The sequence below is a fragment of the Seriola aureovittata genome, chromosome 23 (genome assembly GCF_021018895.1).
Source record: "Seriola aureovittata isolate HTS-2021-v1 ecotype China chromosome 23, ASM2101889v1, whole genome shotgun sequence".
NCBI lineage: Eukaryota > Metazoa > Chordata > Actinopteri > Carangiformes > Carangidae > Seriola > Seriola aureovittata.
Window position 1 is genome coordinate 19,402,276 of NC_079386.1, and position 15,000 is coordinate 19,417,275.

General features: G+C 45.7%; 3 protein-coding genes across 5 annotated transcripts in view; 1 reads left to right on the plus strand and 2 right to left on the minus strand.

Moving 5' to 3' along the window:
* Nucleotides 1-7,597, minus strand: part of asgr1a (asialoglycoprotein receptor 1a) — an 8,591-nt gene extending 994 nt beyond the window's left edge. The window contains exons 1-9 of one of the 2 annotated variants that reach the window (XM_056369013.1): nt 7,450-7,597; nt 6,866-6,933; nt 6,611-6,712; nt 5,880-5,978; nt 4,233-4,298; nt 3,389-3,481; nt 3,138-3,292; nt 2,836-2,945; nt 2,348-2,655 (exon numbers count right to left, since the gene is read on the minus strand). In XM_056369013.1, coding sequence (XP_056224988.1) covers nt 2,499-2,655; nt 2,836-2,945; nt 3,138-3,292; nt 3,389-3,481; nt 4,233-4,298; nt 5,880-5,978; nt 6,611-6,712; nt 6,866-6,914 — 831 coding nt within the window. In that variant the 5' untranslated portion in view covers nt 6,915-6,933; nt 7,450-7,597 and the 3' untranslated portion in view covers nt 2,348-2,498. Of the gene's footprint in view, nt 1-2,347; nt 2,656-2,835; nt 2,946-3,137; nt 3,293-3,388; nt 3,482-4,232; nt 4,299-5,879; nt 5,979-6,610; nt 6,713-6,865; nt 6,934-7,449 lie in introns of those variants that run through there. The other variant, XM_056369014.1, reaches the window with a different exon arrangement.
* A 631-nt stretch (nt 7,598-8,228) lies between these two features.
* On the minus strand, nt 8,229-12,348 carry LOC130164353 (cytochrome b5 domain-containing protein 1). 2 transcript variants are annotated; one of them, XM_056369035.1, is made up of 5 exons: nt 11,123-12,348; nt 10,017-10,093; nt 9,605-9,823; nt 9,230-9,491; nt 8,229-9,091 (listed from the first exon to the last, which is right to left on the minus strand). In XM_056369035.1, the coding sequence occupies exons 1-4, from the start codon at nt 11,241-11,243 to the stop codon at nt 9,261-9,263; spliced, it is 648 nt and encodes a 215-aa protein (XP_056225010.1). In that variant the 5' UTR covers nt 11,244-12,348; the 3' UTR covers nt 8,229-9,091; nt 9,230-9,260. The 2 variants fall into 2 exon arrangements, with proteins under 2 accessions (XP_056225010.1, XP_056225009.1); XM_056369034.1 differs by having other exon boundaries at nt 8,229-9,491; nt 11,123-12,347.
* A 276-nt stretch (nt 12,349-12,624) lies between these two features.
* Nucleotides 12,625-15,000, plus strand: part of plod3 (procollagen-lysine, 2-oxoglutarate 5-dioxygenase 3) — a 16,447-nt gene continuing 14,071 nt past the window's right edge. Inside the window, exon 1 of the mRNA XM_056369063.1 lies at nt 12,625-12,855. Coding sequence (XP_056225038.1) covers nt 12,774-12,855 — 82 coding nt within the window. The 5' untranslated portion in view covers nt 12,625-12,773. The remainder of the gene's footprint in view (nt 12,856-15,000) is intronic.

Consider the following 15,000-nt stretch of genomic DNA (forward strand, 5'->3'; position numbering starts at 1 on the left):
GAGAGAGACAGACAGAGAGAGACACAGACAGACAGACAGAAGTCAAAGTTCCCAAAAGGTTCATAAAGACGTTGCTCTGCTGTTCACGCACAACAAACAACTTCTTTACAAGACAGTCATTTTTTAAGTTTTTACAAAGAAGACACTGTTTTATACCAGACAGACAGGTAGAGAGAGAGACAGTGTAGAGACAGAGAAAGAGACAGGTAGACACGGAGAGAGAGAGAGAGAGAAACAGGTAGACAGAGAGAGAGAGAGAGAGAGACAGGTAGAGAGAGAGAGAAAGACGCGTAGAGACAGAGAGAGAGAGACAGGTAGAGACACAGACAGAGAGAGAGAGGGAGAGACAGACAGGTAGAGACACAGACAGAGAGAGAGAGACAGAGAGAGAGAGAGAGAGACGCGTAGAGACAGAGAGAGACAGAAAGAGAGAGAGAGACAGGTAGAGACACAGACAGAGAGGCAGGTAGAGACAGAGAGAGAGAGACAGGTAGAGACACAGACAAAGAGAGGGAGAGAGACAGAGAGAGAGACACAGACGGTCATACAGTGACGAGACACAGTTTCCGCACATGAGCAGACAGACAGACAGACAGACAGGTACCTTTGTTCCAGAATGAGTTGCTGTCGTCTTCAGTCTCGTCGTGGTATTCAGTCGTCATGGCGATGTCTCCTCACCTTGTGTGTCTCACTCCTTCTTCTTCTTCTTCTTGATGAAACTTGACAAACCGTCTGACTGTCCAAACACTGAGCCCAGGGTCATTGGCCACAGAGCGCACTTTGAACTGGAAAACACTGTGTGTGTGTGTGTGTGTGTGTGTGTGTGTGTGTGTGTGTGTGTGTGTGTGTGTGTGTGTGTGTGTGTGTGTGTGTGTGTGTGTGAAGCTCTGATGTCACTCTGACTAAAATACAACAACTAGAAAAGGCTGGAGCTTCTTCTCCACTGTGAAGTGAAGCGTTGAAAACAGACGAAGTGACTGAAGATGTTGATCCTCTGGAGGAACTGAACTTTAGTCTGAGCTGAAGTTGAAGGAAGTTGAAGGAAGTTGAAGGAAGTTGAAGGAAGTTGAAGGAAGTTGAAGCGGCAGGTGACAGAGAACCAAAGGAAAGTGTACTGAAAGTCAAGATGGACGTCCAAGTGGCAGCAGCGTGAACCACAGACTGTAAATAAAGATGGACGTCGCCTCTGTGACGTCACTCACAGGTTTCTGAAGCTCAGAGTGAGCTGCTCCACCGTCGCCATCTTGGCAGTGTCTGACTCCGCCCCCTAACTCCCAGTTAATCCAAATATGGTCAAAGGGAGGTGCATGGGTGGAGCTGAGACTGCGATTCATGTTGGTTTAATAACAGTCAGGTGTGGCGAGCAGATGCTACATTAGCATCGTTAGCACAGATAGCTGTTTGGACGTCTTGCTCAAATGCTAACCCAAAGCTAATTCATTTTCTGGCTAATTAGCTAGTTAACAAGCTAAGCTAACATGCCAGGTATGGTGAGCGTTAACACTGATACCTGCTACGTTCAGTGACTTGAATTAGCTGAGGTGACGCTGCTAACTGTGAAGGCCCCCACCTGTCAGTCAAAGAGGCCACACCCTCAATCCTCCATTACTTCCTTAATAAACTGTAAACAGGTGAGTTATATAAACAGGTGAGTTATATAAACAGGTGAGTTATATAAACAGGTGTCATGAAGGAGGAAATTAGCTCTAGAGACCAAAACAGTTTTTGTACCAGGCTGTAAACATGTTTATTTCTGCTGTAAAGTTGGACAGTTTAACATGGGAGTCTATGGGGACTGACTCACTGTTGGAGCCAGACTCTAGTGGCCGTTAGAGGAACTGCAGCTGCTGGTTCTTCATGTTGATGCTTCATGTTTCAGTCTGGAGAAAATCCTCTGAACGAGGAACAGCAGGGGTGAAAAATCAGACCAGAGATTTCTTTGCTTTATAAAATAAACAGCTGCAAGGACAACTTCAAAATAAAACACAACCCCAGAGTTTTCAAAATAAAACAGATCCAACAGAGTTTCTGAGACAGGAAAATGTGTGAAAGGATGAGTTTTAAAACTAACACGTTCATGTTTAGGTCATGTGATCAAAGACAGCCAGGTGTGGGGCTTTATGGTTTATATATGTATATTAACTTTTTTTATAGTTGTCATTGCAAAATGTTCCAATATGAGGGGCCACTGGGGGCCCCCCTTTTCCCCTTGTGGGCCCCTAACATCCGCCTGGTTTGCTTCTCCTGTCTGTTGCTCTGCTCTTGAATGAACGTGAATTCTCTGACACTTTTATTTCTCATCAGGAAAACATTTATTTCAACAAGCAAGAGAAAGTTCCCAGTGATGTCATGTTTTATTGTTGTTTATTATTGTTGTTTATTCATGTTAATTATTGTTGTCTGAGCCTCCGACAGCAGCTCAACACTCCAGCAGAGGTTCTGCACTGATCTGAGGTGAGCAGTGAGTGGGCGGAGCCAGGATGTTGCTGCAGGTGTGTTCAGGTGTGCTGGCTGTGTCTCTGGCAGATGTAGCTCAGCTGGGTGGAGCAGTGCAGGTCGTTGAGGCGTCCACTCCGGTGCAGGTGAGCGCAGTCCTCGTCTCCGCGGTCCAGCCCGTGACCCGTCCAGCTGTCAGGTTGCCCGGGCGCCCAACGCCTAGCAACCACACACACAGACACACACACACTGTTATGATGCTGCATTCAGGTCTGATGAAACTGTTTGATTCTAAATAACAGCAGAACTGAGCAGCTCAGTTTTACTTCATTTGCTTTGAATATTTAAAAAGCAAAGAACTTTTGTTTAGTTCAAACTAAAGGTTGAAAACATCTTCACCTGTGCTCCATGGTGTACGGAGTCTGGTTCACCCACTCCCACTTCCCTGTCCTCTGGTCACTCAGACCCACCCAGAATAAACCAGGAACCGAATGACGGGTCACAAAGTCCTGGACAGACAGACAGGCAGACAGACAGTTTCCTTTCCAATGCAGCGAAAAAGTGCTTGTTTCTATGTAGATGACGCTGCGTTCTATGATAGTAGATCCACCACAGACCAGGTCCTCACCAGGTCACAGTCTACCTGTTCTAAGTCTACCTGTACCAGACAGACAGACAGACAGACAGACAGGCTGTCTTACCCACTCCTCGTCAGTGTTGAGAATGACCAGGTGAGCTTTGTGTCTCTCACACCAGTCTCTGGACTCGTTCCAGGACAGAGACAACGTGCTGAAGAAGTAACAGCTGGAGCCGAACAGATTCCAACCCAGAGGACAACACTTGTCCACGGCTGAGCCTGAGAGACAGACAGGTGCACAGACAGGTGCACAGACAGGTGTGAGCCTCTGTCTGTCAGCACTTTAATGATACGACTCGGTGGGCGTGGACGTACTGTTGTTGATGATGTGTTCGAGGGAACATTTGAGCGAAGCGACGCTCTTGCTGAGAGAGTCCACGACTGACAGCTGCTTCAGCGCCTCTGACACTGACACACACACACACACACACACACAACACACACACACACACACACACACAGTTTGAGGTTCACAGTGAGATTCAGTGGCTCCTGCTGGTGCTGAGATGGAGGAAAGTGAGACGAACATCTGGATGTTTCAGAGGAAAAGAGAAATGGATTATATTAAATGGATTATATTAAATGGATTATATTAAATGGATTATATTAAATGGATTATCACACAGGTTCATTCTCTTCTGCTTCACTGTGTCAATCAAGTTTCTTTGTGTGTTTAAGAACAAATCTGTGACGTTCTCCCTGTTTTTAAGTTGGAATTAAGACAAGTTAAGAAAGGAGGCAGGTTGGTCCGGAACGGCAGCAGCTCACAACAGGTACGCTAAACAAACGCACCTTTGCCAAATGCAGCCATGGAAGGAAAGACTGTGACATAATAAAGTGTGATGTAATAATATCACCTGCTGATGTGGATGGAACATGGATAACTTTATATGTTTAATAAGGAGCCAGGTCAGTATCATTATGATCATTTTAATCACCAGGTAAAAACCAGGTGTGAAGGTTGTAACATAACGTGAACCTGTTTCAGTGATTTCAGACCTCTGCCTCTTATTTTAACATTTATTCCTTCTTTCCTCGGCATGTTCACTCGCTCCCTCTTTACTTTCTCAGCAGGAACCAGCAGGAACCAGCAGAGCTGTACCTGTCGTTACCGTGGTTACCAGTGTTACCGCTGCCACTGATGAGCGGTGAGACAGACCTGAGGTCAGCTGCTCCTTGTGGTTCTCCAGGACAAACTGCAGTCGATGAACTTCTTTAGCTGTTTCTGGAACAGACAACAAGACACCGAAGTATTTAACATGTTAGCATGTTGCTACGGTTACCAGATACTCCAGTCCCAGTCGAGCCCCTCGTTCACTGAGTACTGAGAACGGGCACCAATAGTGTAACGGAGGGCTACAAACCTGTACTGTATGGATGGCAACACACTTAAAACCACCTACACTTAACTGTACTGCCAAGCTAATAAAGGTAGGCCGCTAGCCACTACCGCAGGCGTCCCACTATGGATTTAAAGATGCTGTGGACACTCACTAAATGACTGGGAAGGGCAAAGGTATAACGAAAATAAACAGTATTTATTTATTACAACTCTAAATAAATAGGCTTACACACACACTCAGATAAACAAAATAAACTCTCGATTTAGGTAGGTTAAGTCCTTGAAATAATACTCAAACTAAAGGTACCAAGTTGCCCGGGGTCGGAGCTCACGTGGCGGGACGTCCGAGAGGATGGAGAAAGAAGAGGGTGAGGAGGGGGGTGACGGTATCGGAGAATCCGTTGAATGACGGGGAGAGAGGAGGCATGTGAATCCTGCAGAGAGGAGGAAGGTGACTGTTGACGAGGAGGGATATCAGCTGCGGAGTCAGAGGTTTCCACGTTTTGGGAACGTGGTAGATGAATCGAAGCTAGCCGAGCTTGCTAGCGACTCCCGGCCGACGCAGTCCGCACACAAGGCAGAAAAAACAGTCTCTAAAATCCTTCTTCACAGCGCCGAACTATCCTCAGATGGCGGAATGCCTCAGATAGTCTCTCACTCTGGTATGAAGGTCCGTTAGTTTACTAAACTCCAGAACTAATGGCTACTTCAGCCCAGCAGTCTCTTTCTTCCTTCGTTTTCTTTCTCCAACTCGTACACATACACCTACATGATCGCACACCAATCAGGACGCAGTGCGTCGATAAACTACGGCATTACTACTAGGACAACAATACAACGTGCGCATTCCCACATGAACCAAGATATATAGAACAGTATTAATAATGAATAGAAAATAATAAACTTCAGTAACCACACAGGAAAAGGGGAACTTAACTGGGCAGCGGCAAAGGGAAAGTATTTATTACTCAGATGAGCTTAACTGAACTAAATATATACAAAAGACTCTGACGCTTCAATACAAATAGGCTTCCGTACCTCAGCCCTGAAACTTCAAACTAAGATCTCCGGCTCTAGATTACTTTTATTTTGAAAAACCTGCAGTGGAAAAAGGTGTTTCTCCAAAAAGACAAGAGTGTGTGTTTCCAGCCAACAGTGGCTAATGGTGTGTGTGTGTGTGTGTGTGTGTGTGTGTGTGTGAGTGTGAGTGTGAGTGTGAGTGTGAGTGTGTGTGTGTGTGTGTGTGTGTGTGTGTGTGTGTGTGTGTGTGTGTCTGTGTGTGTGTGTGTGTGTGTGTGTGTGTGTGTGTGTGTGTGTGTGTGTGTGAGTGTGAGTGTGAGTGTGTGTGTGTGTGTGTGTGTGTGTGTGTGAGTGTGAGTGTGAGTGTGTGTGTGTGTGTGTGTGTGTGTGTGTGTGTGTGTGTGTCTGTGTGTGTGTGTGTGTGTGTGTGTGTGTGTGTGTTACCTTGAGCGTGCTGCAGTGAGGCGTTCAGTGATTGGATGACGCTGCTCAGGTTGGAAACGCTCTGCTCCACAGACGACAGGTGATTGGACGTCTTCACGTCTGTTCAGACACAGGACGCAGTAACTACAGAGTCGAACAGCTTCACACTGTCGGCTGTAAAACGTTTACTTAGGATCAGAATCAAGAATCAAATCAGATTCTATAATCTATGATACAGAATCTGAGCAGTTTAAATACCATCTAAGCTAAGCTAGTTTTAGCAGCGTTATTATTTTCTCCATTGTAATCAGATCCAGCTGCTGCTTTCACACGGTTCAGCTGGAAGAATAAAAACAATGATTTTAATTTCAGCCAACTGATTGTAAAAGTCAGTGAATTAGCTTTGATGGCTAATGTCACTACGACAGTTAGCTAGTCAAGGTTAGCAGGTTTCAGGCTTTCACGCCTTTTTTGTATTTCCTGCAAATTTTACATTTATACATTTAAATGGTATCATTGTTTTATTATTGTTTTATTATCGTTTTATAATCATTTTATAATCATTTCATCATTTAAGAATCATTATATGACGAAACAGATTCTGGTCTTAACTCTTCAGTATATGTAGATAGTGAGTTTTGGATTTGTACAGCAGCATATTAGACAGGGTGTGTGTGTGTGTGTGTGTGTGTGTGTGTGTGTGTGTGTGTGTGTGTGTGTGTGTGTGTGTGTGTGTGTGTGTGTGCACTCACTGCTAGCTCCCAGTGCTATGATCAGAACCAGGATGACTACAGCTGTCAGAGCAGGAAACAGCCAACGTCTGAACCTGGAGACACCTGAGAAATAGACAGGTTCTGACAGACAGACAGGTAGAAAGACAGGTAGACAGACAGGTAGACAGACAGGTAGACAGACAGGTAGACAGACAGGTAGACAGACAGACAGACAGGTCATCACTTCAGACACACAGACAGACCTCGTAGTTCCAGATGTTTGAACTCAGGTACCTTTGCTCCAGGAGCCGTCATGTTCCCTCTCATACGGGTAGTCCGACATCACGGAGACGTCTCTGTCCCTTTAAGACGAAGACAGTGAGTCAACAGCCTCTGAACTACAGTCAGGGATCTTAACTGAAGCCACGCCCCCCAGACAACAGCTGTCACGTCCTCTTGAAACAGAGCTGGACCCGGCAGGACCGAGCCTCGCTACATGTGCTTAAACAAGCACATAAGAACCTGTTTATAACGCTGACACCATCTCTCTGCACCGTGACACATTAGAGATGAACTTTATTAATCCCACACCTGGGAAATTCATCATTCACATGCTGTCACTTATATTATTATTAATTAATTACTAATTAAATGAAATGCTGTTTACCACATGAATCGTTCATTAGGATCATCCTGAGGTAATTAACGATAATGAGATTTAAAGATAATTAACTCTGAGCTTCTGTATATGAACCAACGTGTTTCTGTCAGATTACAATTTCTTTACAAATCAATTAAACATCCGTAAAAACTGAGTTAATTCAAAGAAGCATGTTCTCGTTTAAACTTGACGACAAACAAGAGAAAGTTTTGCTCACGTGAGTCTCTGCAGAAACAGTCGAGAGAAGAAGAAAGACGCGTCGTTTCTGAACCGAAGAGTCGTTTTCTGACAAACTTCTCCAGGAACAAGGTTTGATGTAGTTCACCTCTTCTTCTTCCCTCTGCTCATCGATCAACCAGCGCTCTGAAAACGTCCAGTCATCACTTCAATCCAGCGTCTGGACCCAGTTCAACATTTCACAACAGATGTTCAGGTCTTCAATGAGTCACAACAACATTCACCAAAACTTCTCTTTTATTCTTCCTTCTCTCCTTCAGTGTTTTCCGGAGGGGAAACTGATCGCCAGTCTTCGCTTCCTCAAACGAACATGTGAACGTCTTTGGATCAAACTGTGAGAACAGAACTTTCTTTATGTCGTCTAAATGTTGTGATCCTGAGCCGCAGACTCCTTCACCTGCTTCACCTGCTTCACCTGCTTCACCTGCTTCACCTGGCAGCTCAACATGGACGACGTGGAGGCTTTGTTGTGTTGAATTCATGGTTCTGAACCAAGAGTCCAGTCCATGAGTAAAGCCACGTCTCTGCAGTGTCCACAGCTGTTCCCACCTTCATGACCCATGACCCACTGACGGCTCAGCAGTTACTTTATGATCACGTCTCTTCTGTTTCATCTCTTCCTGCTTTTAACCAGCTGTTCAGCTCTTACCATGGACGTGACTCAGAGTAAAGATCATTTCTTTTTAAAACATTATTTATATGTATATTTATATTTTAAATAATTACAGCTTTTCACCAAAATTGTGATGTTTTGCAAAGATTTGTCGGCCCTCTTGAAACACCTTCACGGCCCAGCAGGGGCCCTGCCCACAGGTTGGGAACATTAACTGTAAATAAAGATGGACGACTCCTTTGTGACACCACGCACAGTCAGCTGTTAGCAGTGCCTGACTCCGCCCCTAAATCCCAGCCAATCCAAATATGGTCAAAGAGGAGGGGCCTGTGTGGAGCTGAGACTCAGACCTGTCACTCAAAGAGGCCACGCCCTCAACCCTACATAATAATAAATATATTAATTAATTAAAACATATTAATAAAATGTAAACAGGTGAGTTATATAAACAGGTGAGTTATGTAAACAGGTGAGTTATGTAAACAGGTGAGTTATATAAACAGGTGAGTTATGTAAACAGGTGAGTTATGTAAACAGGTGTCATGAAGGAGGAAACAACAGTTTTTGTACCAGGCTGTAAACATGTTTATTTCTGCTGTAAAGTTGGACATTTTAACATGGGAGTCTATGGGGACTGACTCACTGCTGGAGCCAGACTCTAGTGGTCGTTAGAGGAACTGCAGCTTCTGATGAACTGATGCTTCATGTTTGTCCGAGCTTCTGGTGCCTTATTTTTCTTAGTGACATCAGTGATCTGATCAGTCGACACTGCAGCTGCTAACAGGATGTGATTCTCCAGAGGAAGTGACATCAGCCCTTCAGAGAATCATCAGCTGATCCTGCAGCTGCTCTCGGCTTCACAGAGATTTAGACTCAGTCCAGTGGAGCAGCTGCTGGAGCCCAAACACAGAGAGGAAACACTGGACTGATCAGGTGACAGACACCACAGCACATGGTCGTCATGTTGACGTGAAGCTGCTCTGACCTGTTCAGGTGTTTGTGTAGAAAACTGGTGGATGAAACATCAGACAACTTTCAGATTCATGTTAAAACCTGCGACTGAGAATAAAGATTAAATAAACGAGTCATAAACATTCCTCATGAACATTTAATGAACTGGTTATAATGATATGGTAAATCCCCGCACTCATCCCGCCCTCAGGTGATGATGTCAGAGGTCATCCCTCGGTGAGGTCATCGTTGAAGTGGAGGAGGATGGCGGGGGTGAAGAGGTCTCGGTCCAGGCGCAGCTGTTGGAGCTCGTGGTCGTCGTCGGGGACGTCGTTCTCGCCGAGCGTCCTGCTCATGTCCAGAGTCGCTCCGCCGTGTTTCCAGGTGTAGCTGCAGGCGTGAGAGTTGTAGCGCAGGTAACGCTGGAGGATCTCAGCCAGAGTCTCCTCCGAACACACCTGAGGACAAAACCACGTCTCTGGATTCATCAAAGTGTCAGAGGAAGATTCAAGAAGAAAAACGCTTTATTCTCACTCAGTTACCCAGAGTGCACCTGGTGTAAAGAGTTCACCTGCAGCCGCTGCTCCTGCGAGGTCAGCGTGTTGACGACTCGGATCCACCTGGTTTTAGCCGACAGCTGCCCCACCTCGTAGCGTTGATCCCTCCACCACGGAGGACCGATGTCGCTGGCCCAGTCGGAGCGAGGGCCGGCGGGGGGGACGTGCACGAAGCGCCCCCTGGGGGTGTAGTACCTCACACAGTTGGTCACTGGATCCACATATTTCAGGACCTGAGGACGGAGGACAGGTACAGAGACACGGGTACAACCCGACCCCCGGGTTGAGAACCGCTGGACTAGTCACATCTCAGGGAGGTTTATGTTTTTAGTGACAGTGCGTCCAGACTTTTACTTTGAAAGGCAGACAGACTGTGAAGGATCTGAGCAGATCTGAGATCAGCTGATCGTCTCTTTTATCACTCACGTCTTCAGTGTCGGGGTCGAACCAGCAGCTGATGTCCTTCCCTGCACACTCCATGATGGGTAACAGCAGAGCATCACCTGCAGGGACACAGACACACCTGGACCACGTTCCTCTGACAGAGCTGCTCACAGCACAAGCTCCTGTGCAGTCCCTATCTATACTCTATATATCTATATGTTATCTACAGCCGCTGTGACACAGTCTGGAGCTGCAGTGATGTCACAGGAGAAGAGACAAAGCATTTCCTTCATTTCATATTTTAATAGACATTAAAATTAGGAATTAATCCATCAATAAATACTTCAGATTTAAAAATGGATTCACAAAAACTCATTAAATAAACCTTTTATAAAACATTTATTAATTTAGGACAGTGTCCAGCTGCTTTTCCTGTTAGCTAGTTTAGCCCTTTAGCTTCTCCTGTTAGCCTCTCTGTGACACTCAGTGCTGGTAAAACCTGATGTGACTGGTTAGCTCTCCAACCAATCAGAGAGCTTGAAACATCCCATGGCTAACTGGGATTGTTTAGCCGGGTTTAACCAGCACTGAATGAGAGGCTAACAGGAGAAGCTAAACAACTATGCTAATGGGTCAGCTAACAGGGAGCTGGAAAAAGGAAATGGAGATTGAAGAGCGAATCCAGGAACGTGTTCTCATTTTTAAAATGTCTTCAAATAGTTTTTCATATTCTACGATTTATTCATTAATTAATAAATGTATTTATAAATGGTTTATTTCATGAAAGTTGTACATCTAATTTTAAATCTGAAGAATTTATTGATGGATCAATGAATTCCTGTTTTTAATTCCTATCAAAATAAAAAATGAAGGAAATGCTTTACTTTTCCTGTGACGTCACTGCTCCTCTATCAGTTCATGGTGATAATTAGTGATGTGTGAATGGAAGTTGTTCTTAGTGTAAATTAAGTAAATAAAGTTCTACATACAATCAACCTCAAGTCAATCAAATGTCCAGTGAGAGTTTTCCCGCCGCAGGTGGAGCTGCTTCAAACTACAGCTGTGTAGTTAAAGTGAACAATCTTCGTCTCAGTTAACTGAAGCAGGTGAGCTCACGTCACGTCACGTCACGTGTGTGCCTGGCTCACCTTGGTACCGGCTCATCAGGGGGGTCAGGTCGCACACTTTGCCCAGAAATGACACCCACAGGTCGGCAGCGGTGTTGTGAGCGGCCACCTCGGCGGGAGTGAAGAACCTCGGTCTGTCCATCACGAACTCAGCAGATAAACAATGTCCGTCGGTGCGGTGTTGTCCCGTTACTACGGCAACAAGGCGAGGGGCGGGGCCCTGACTCCATGATACACGCGCACATGAATAAACGTTGATTTGGGAAATTTATTTATATTTAAAAAGTGATTGAAGAGAATTTTCTTTATATATTGAATTGATTTATTATTTTATCCGTAAACAAACAATGATTGACTTTTTTCTGTATTATTTTACATATAAACTCCAATTAAAATAAATGACAACTTAACAAAGGAGCACCGTCTATTTGACATCAGCTCACGAGGTCTGTGATATTATTATTACGACTACTAATATATACTAATAATAGTTATAATAATAACATTAATAATAATAACACATTTTATTCATATAGCACTTTTCTTAAGAAAATGACAAAGTGTTTCACAGAAAGAAACAAAAAGAAAAACAAACACGATAAAACAGAAGTAAGTTACAGGAAGTCATGATCGTCTGTATCGTGGGAAAATAAAAGACAACAGTAGAATCCTGCAGGATATTAACAGGAAATATGTTTGCTTCAATAGGAATCTTCAGTCACAGAAATATATATATTTCTATTTTTCTGATCTTTCCTCTCGATATGAATTACTGTAATTACTGTTATTGTAATTTATTCAGTTCTGTACATTCATATAATTCTTCAAATGAACCTCTTTTAATAGTGTGACGTCTCTGCAACACCTCAATCAACACGTGAACGCAACATGTGCGCGGTTATCACGGGCATCAGTAATGAGGCGTTTACTGGAGCCTGAAATCTCAGCTGCTGTGTTTACTGTCAGATTACTGTCGGGTGATTTCTGTCACGTGTTTGGGTTCAGGATTGAGGTGAACTGGTTTTGGACCGGACCAGCCCAGTCCCTGACCCGGACCCGGACCAGGACCTGGACCAGGACCAGGACCACGCTGCACCAGACTGGTTAAATCACACTTTCAGATGTTTCAGTCCGGACTCTAACTGGTGGTAAAAAGTTCTTCTAACTGTTAGACCAAAGTTACCTGAGGCCCTACGTCATCATCATAAGGCGGTTCCCTCATTCAATCGATTGATTGGATTGCATTGATCTCCCTCCCTAATGCCCCCCCCCCCCCCCCGCCCCTTTCTAACGTATCACACGTGGCAAAGATTCACTTTCTCCGTTTTTCACGAACTTTCTGCCACGAAAAAAAAACCCCTGCCCCTCGTTTCCATCTGTCCTCCTCTGATTGGCTCGTGAGGATCCTCTCCTGCGCGCGGATTGCCCGGCGTCCCTGTCAATCAATCCCGTAGCGCTTCTCATTGGCTGACGCTCGATAAATGGGCGGGCTCGTTTTTGTCTGACTTGTGTTGACATCTTTGTGAACGGGAAGACTCGGAGTAAGAAGTATCGCGAGAGTTGAAGGAGGTTAGGAATGTCGGAGCGGACCTGATGGAGTGAAGACGACAGAGCAGGAAAAGAGGAATAAAGTGACGGTTAACGGTCGGAGCAGAGTCTAGTAAACGCCGCCATGTCTTCCTGTCTTCTTCTCTGTCTGCTGGCTCTCGCCTTCTTCCGGAGCTCCGTGTCCGAGCAGCGGCGGCTCTCTGCAGGTAAGGCCGCTCCGGAGGGTCCCCTGCCCGGCCAGGCGGACCACCATGTCCCGAGGGAGCTGCCCGGCTCCGGGTCTCGTAACTAACCCGCTAATGACGTGTTTCTTCACGTTAGTCTCATTAACGTTTCAGCTGCAGCTCTCAACCGGAAACACGGTAAAACGGCCGGTTTGTGAAGTTTTAACCGGGAGAAACAACAACTCACAACTTTTAACGTTGCCCGGAGGCGGTGATCACATTTATAACGATGTTCCGAGCAGAGAGAAGCAGAGAACATCTGGAGCTTGAACAGATTAAAGATTAAAACACGAATTAATTATCAAAACAGTTTCTGAATAATTTCCTGTAGATTGATTGATCGATCGATTGATTGATGGATCAACATATTGTTGCAGCTCCAGTTTCCTGTAGGGACACACTGATTTACAGCCACGTGATTAGTTGATCACCAGTGTCTGACTGAATGTGGTCACCCTTGGCTCCTGATCCAGTCAGTACCAGCACTGGTTGGACCTGGTGGACTGGGTCAGCTCTGTAACTTCAGCTCATCCAGCTCATCAGCAGTCGACTCGGGCTGAAGGAACTTTCCAGACTTTCAAATCACCGCCCACGTTTCTGCTGGGCCAGTGATGAGAGAGTAGATCAGAACGAAATCTGATGGTATTTATATTTATTTTATATTTATTTAATTTAATTTTTAAATTTTCTTTTATTTGTTTTTGTTTTTTTGTTTTTTTATCATTGATCAAACAATATAAACATCTGCTGCAGACGTCACATCTGACCCGTTGAAGTTGTGACGGACATTTTTCCACCAGAAATAATCTTTAAAAAAAGAAAATAAGTTTGAAATAGTAGTTTTAGGATAAAACAGGTTTTCTGTCCTGCAGTGTAATGATGAGCGTAGAGTTTTACTGGAGTCACTGAACACAGCTCTGTGTGTGTGTGTGTTTGAACAGCTGTGTGTGTGTGTGTGTGTGTGTGTGTGTGTGTGTGTGTGTGTGTGTTGTCGGGGGTTTGTTGAGCAGCACATTAGTGAGCAGAAGCTCTAAATAGTTTGTAGTGAACAGACAAACACAGAGAATCTGAGACAGATGTTGATATTAAACATCTGGACTCATGTTTGTTTTCTCTTCCGTCACATGGTCACTCACTGTGACGATCCTGCTCTTCCTTATTTAGCATCATAACCGGTGTGATGATAATAAATCCTACGTGACATGAACTCATCACACCTCTTGTTGGTTGCCGTGGCGTCGGCTGACAGTGATTGCTCCACGGCAGCAGCTGTGAACAGGGACTCTGTTATTGGTCAGAGACTCTCAGGTTTAATCACATGTAAATGGAAGAATGAAGGAACAAGGAGGTGTCTGTCCCCCAACACTCTCCTTCCTCCTCCTCCTCCCCCCTCCTCCTCCTCCCCCTCCCCCCATCCTCCTCCTCCTCCCCCCTCCTGCTCCTCACCTCTGTGACCTCCCCGAGGTATTTCTGAGGAATTTCACTCTCCCAACATTCCTCGAAAGCCTGGAGGCGAGAAGGGGCAAGAGCAGGAGGTAGAGGAGGTGTAGGAGCAGGAGGAGGAGGAGGAGGAAGAGGAGCAGGAGGAAGAGGAGGAGGAGTAGGAGCAGGAGGAGCAGGAGGAGTAGGAGGAGGAGAAGGAGGAAGAATAGGAGGAGGAGCAGGAGGAGGAGGAGCAGGAGGAGGAGCAGGAGTAGGAGCAGGAGGAGGAGGAGGAAGAAGAGGAGCAGGAGGAGGAAGAGGAGCAGGAGGAAGAGGAGGAGGAGTAGGAGCAGGAGGAGCAGGAGCAGGAGGAGTAGGAGGAGGAGGAGGAAGAATAGGAGGAGGAGCAGGAGAGGAGGAGCAGGAGTAGGAGCAGGAGGAGGAGGAGGAAGAAGAGGAGGAGGAGGAGGAGAAGAGGAGGAGGAGGAAGAGGAGCAGGAGGAAGAGGAGGAGGAGGAGGAGGAGGAGCAGGAGGAGGAGGAGGAGGAGCAGGAGGAGTAGGAGGAGTAGCAGGAGGAGGAGGAGGAGAAGAATAGGAGGAGGAGCAGGAGGAGGAGCAAGAGCAGGAGGAGGAGGAGGAGGAGGAGAAGAATAGGAGGAGGAGCAGGAGCAGAGGAGGAGGAGGAGGAGGAGGAAGAATAGGAG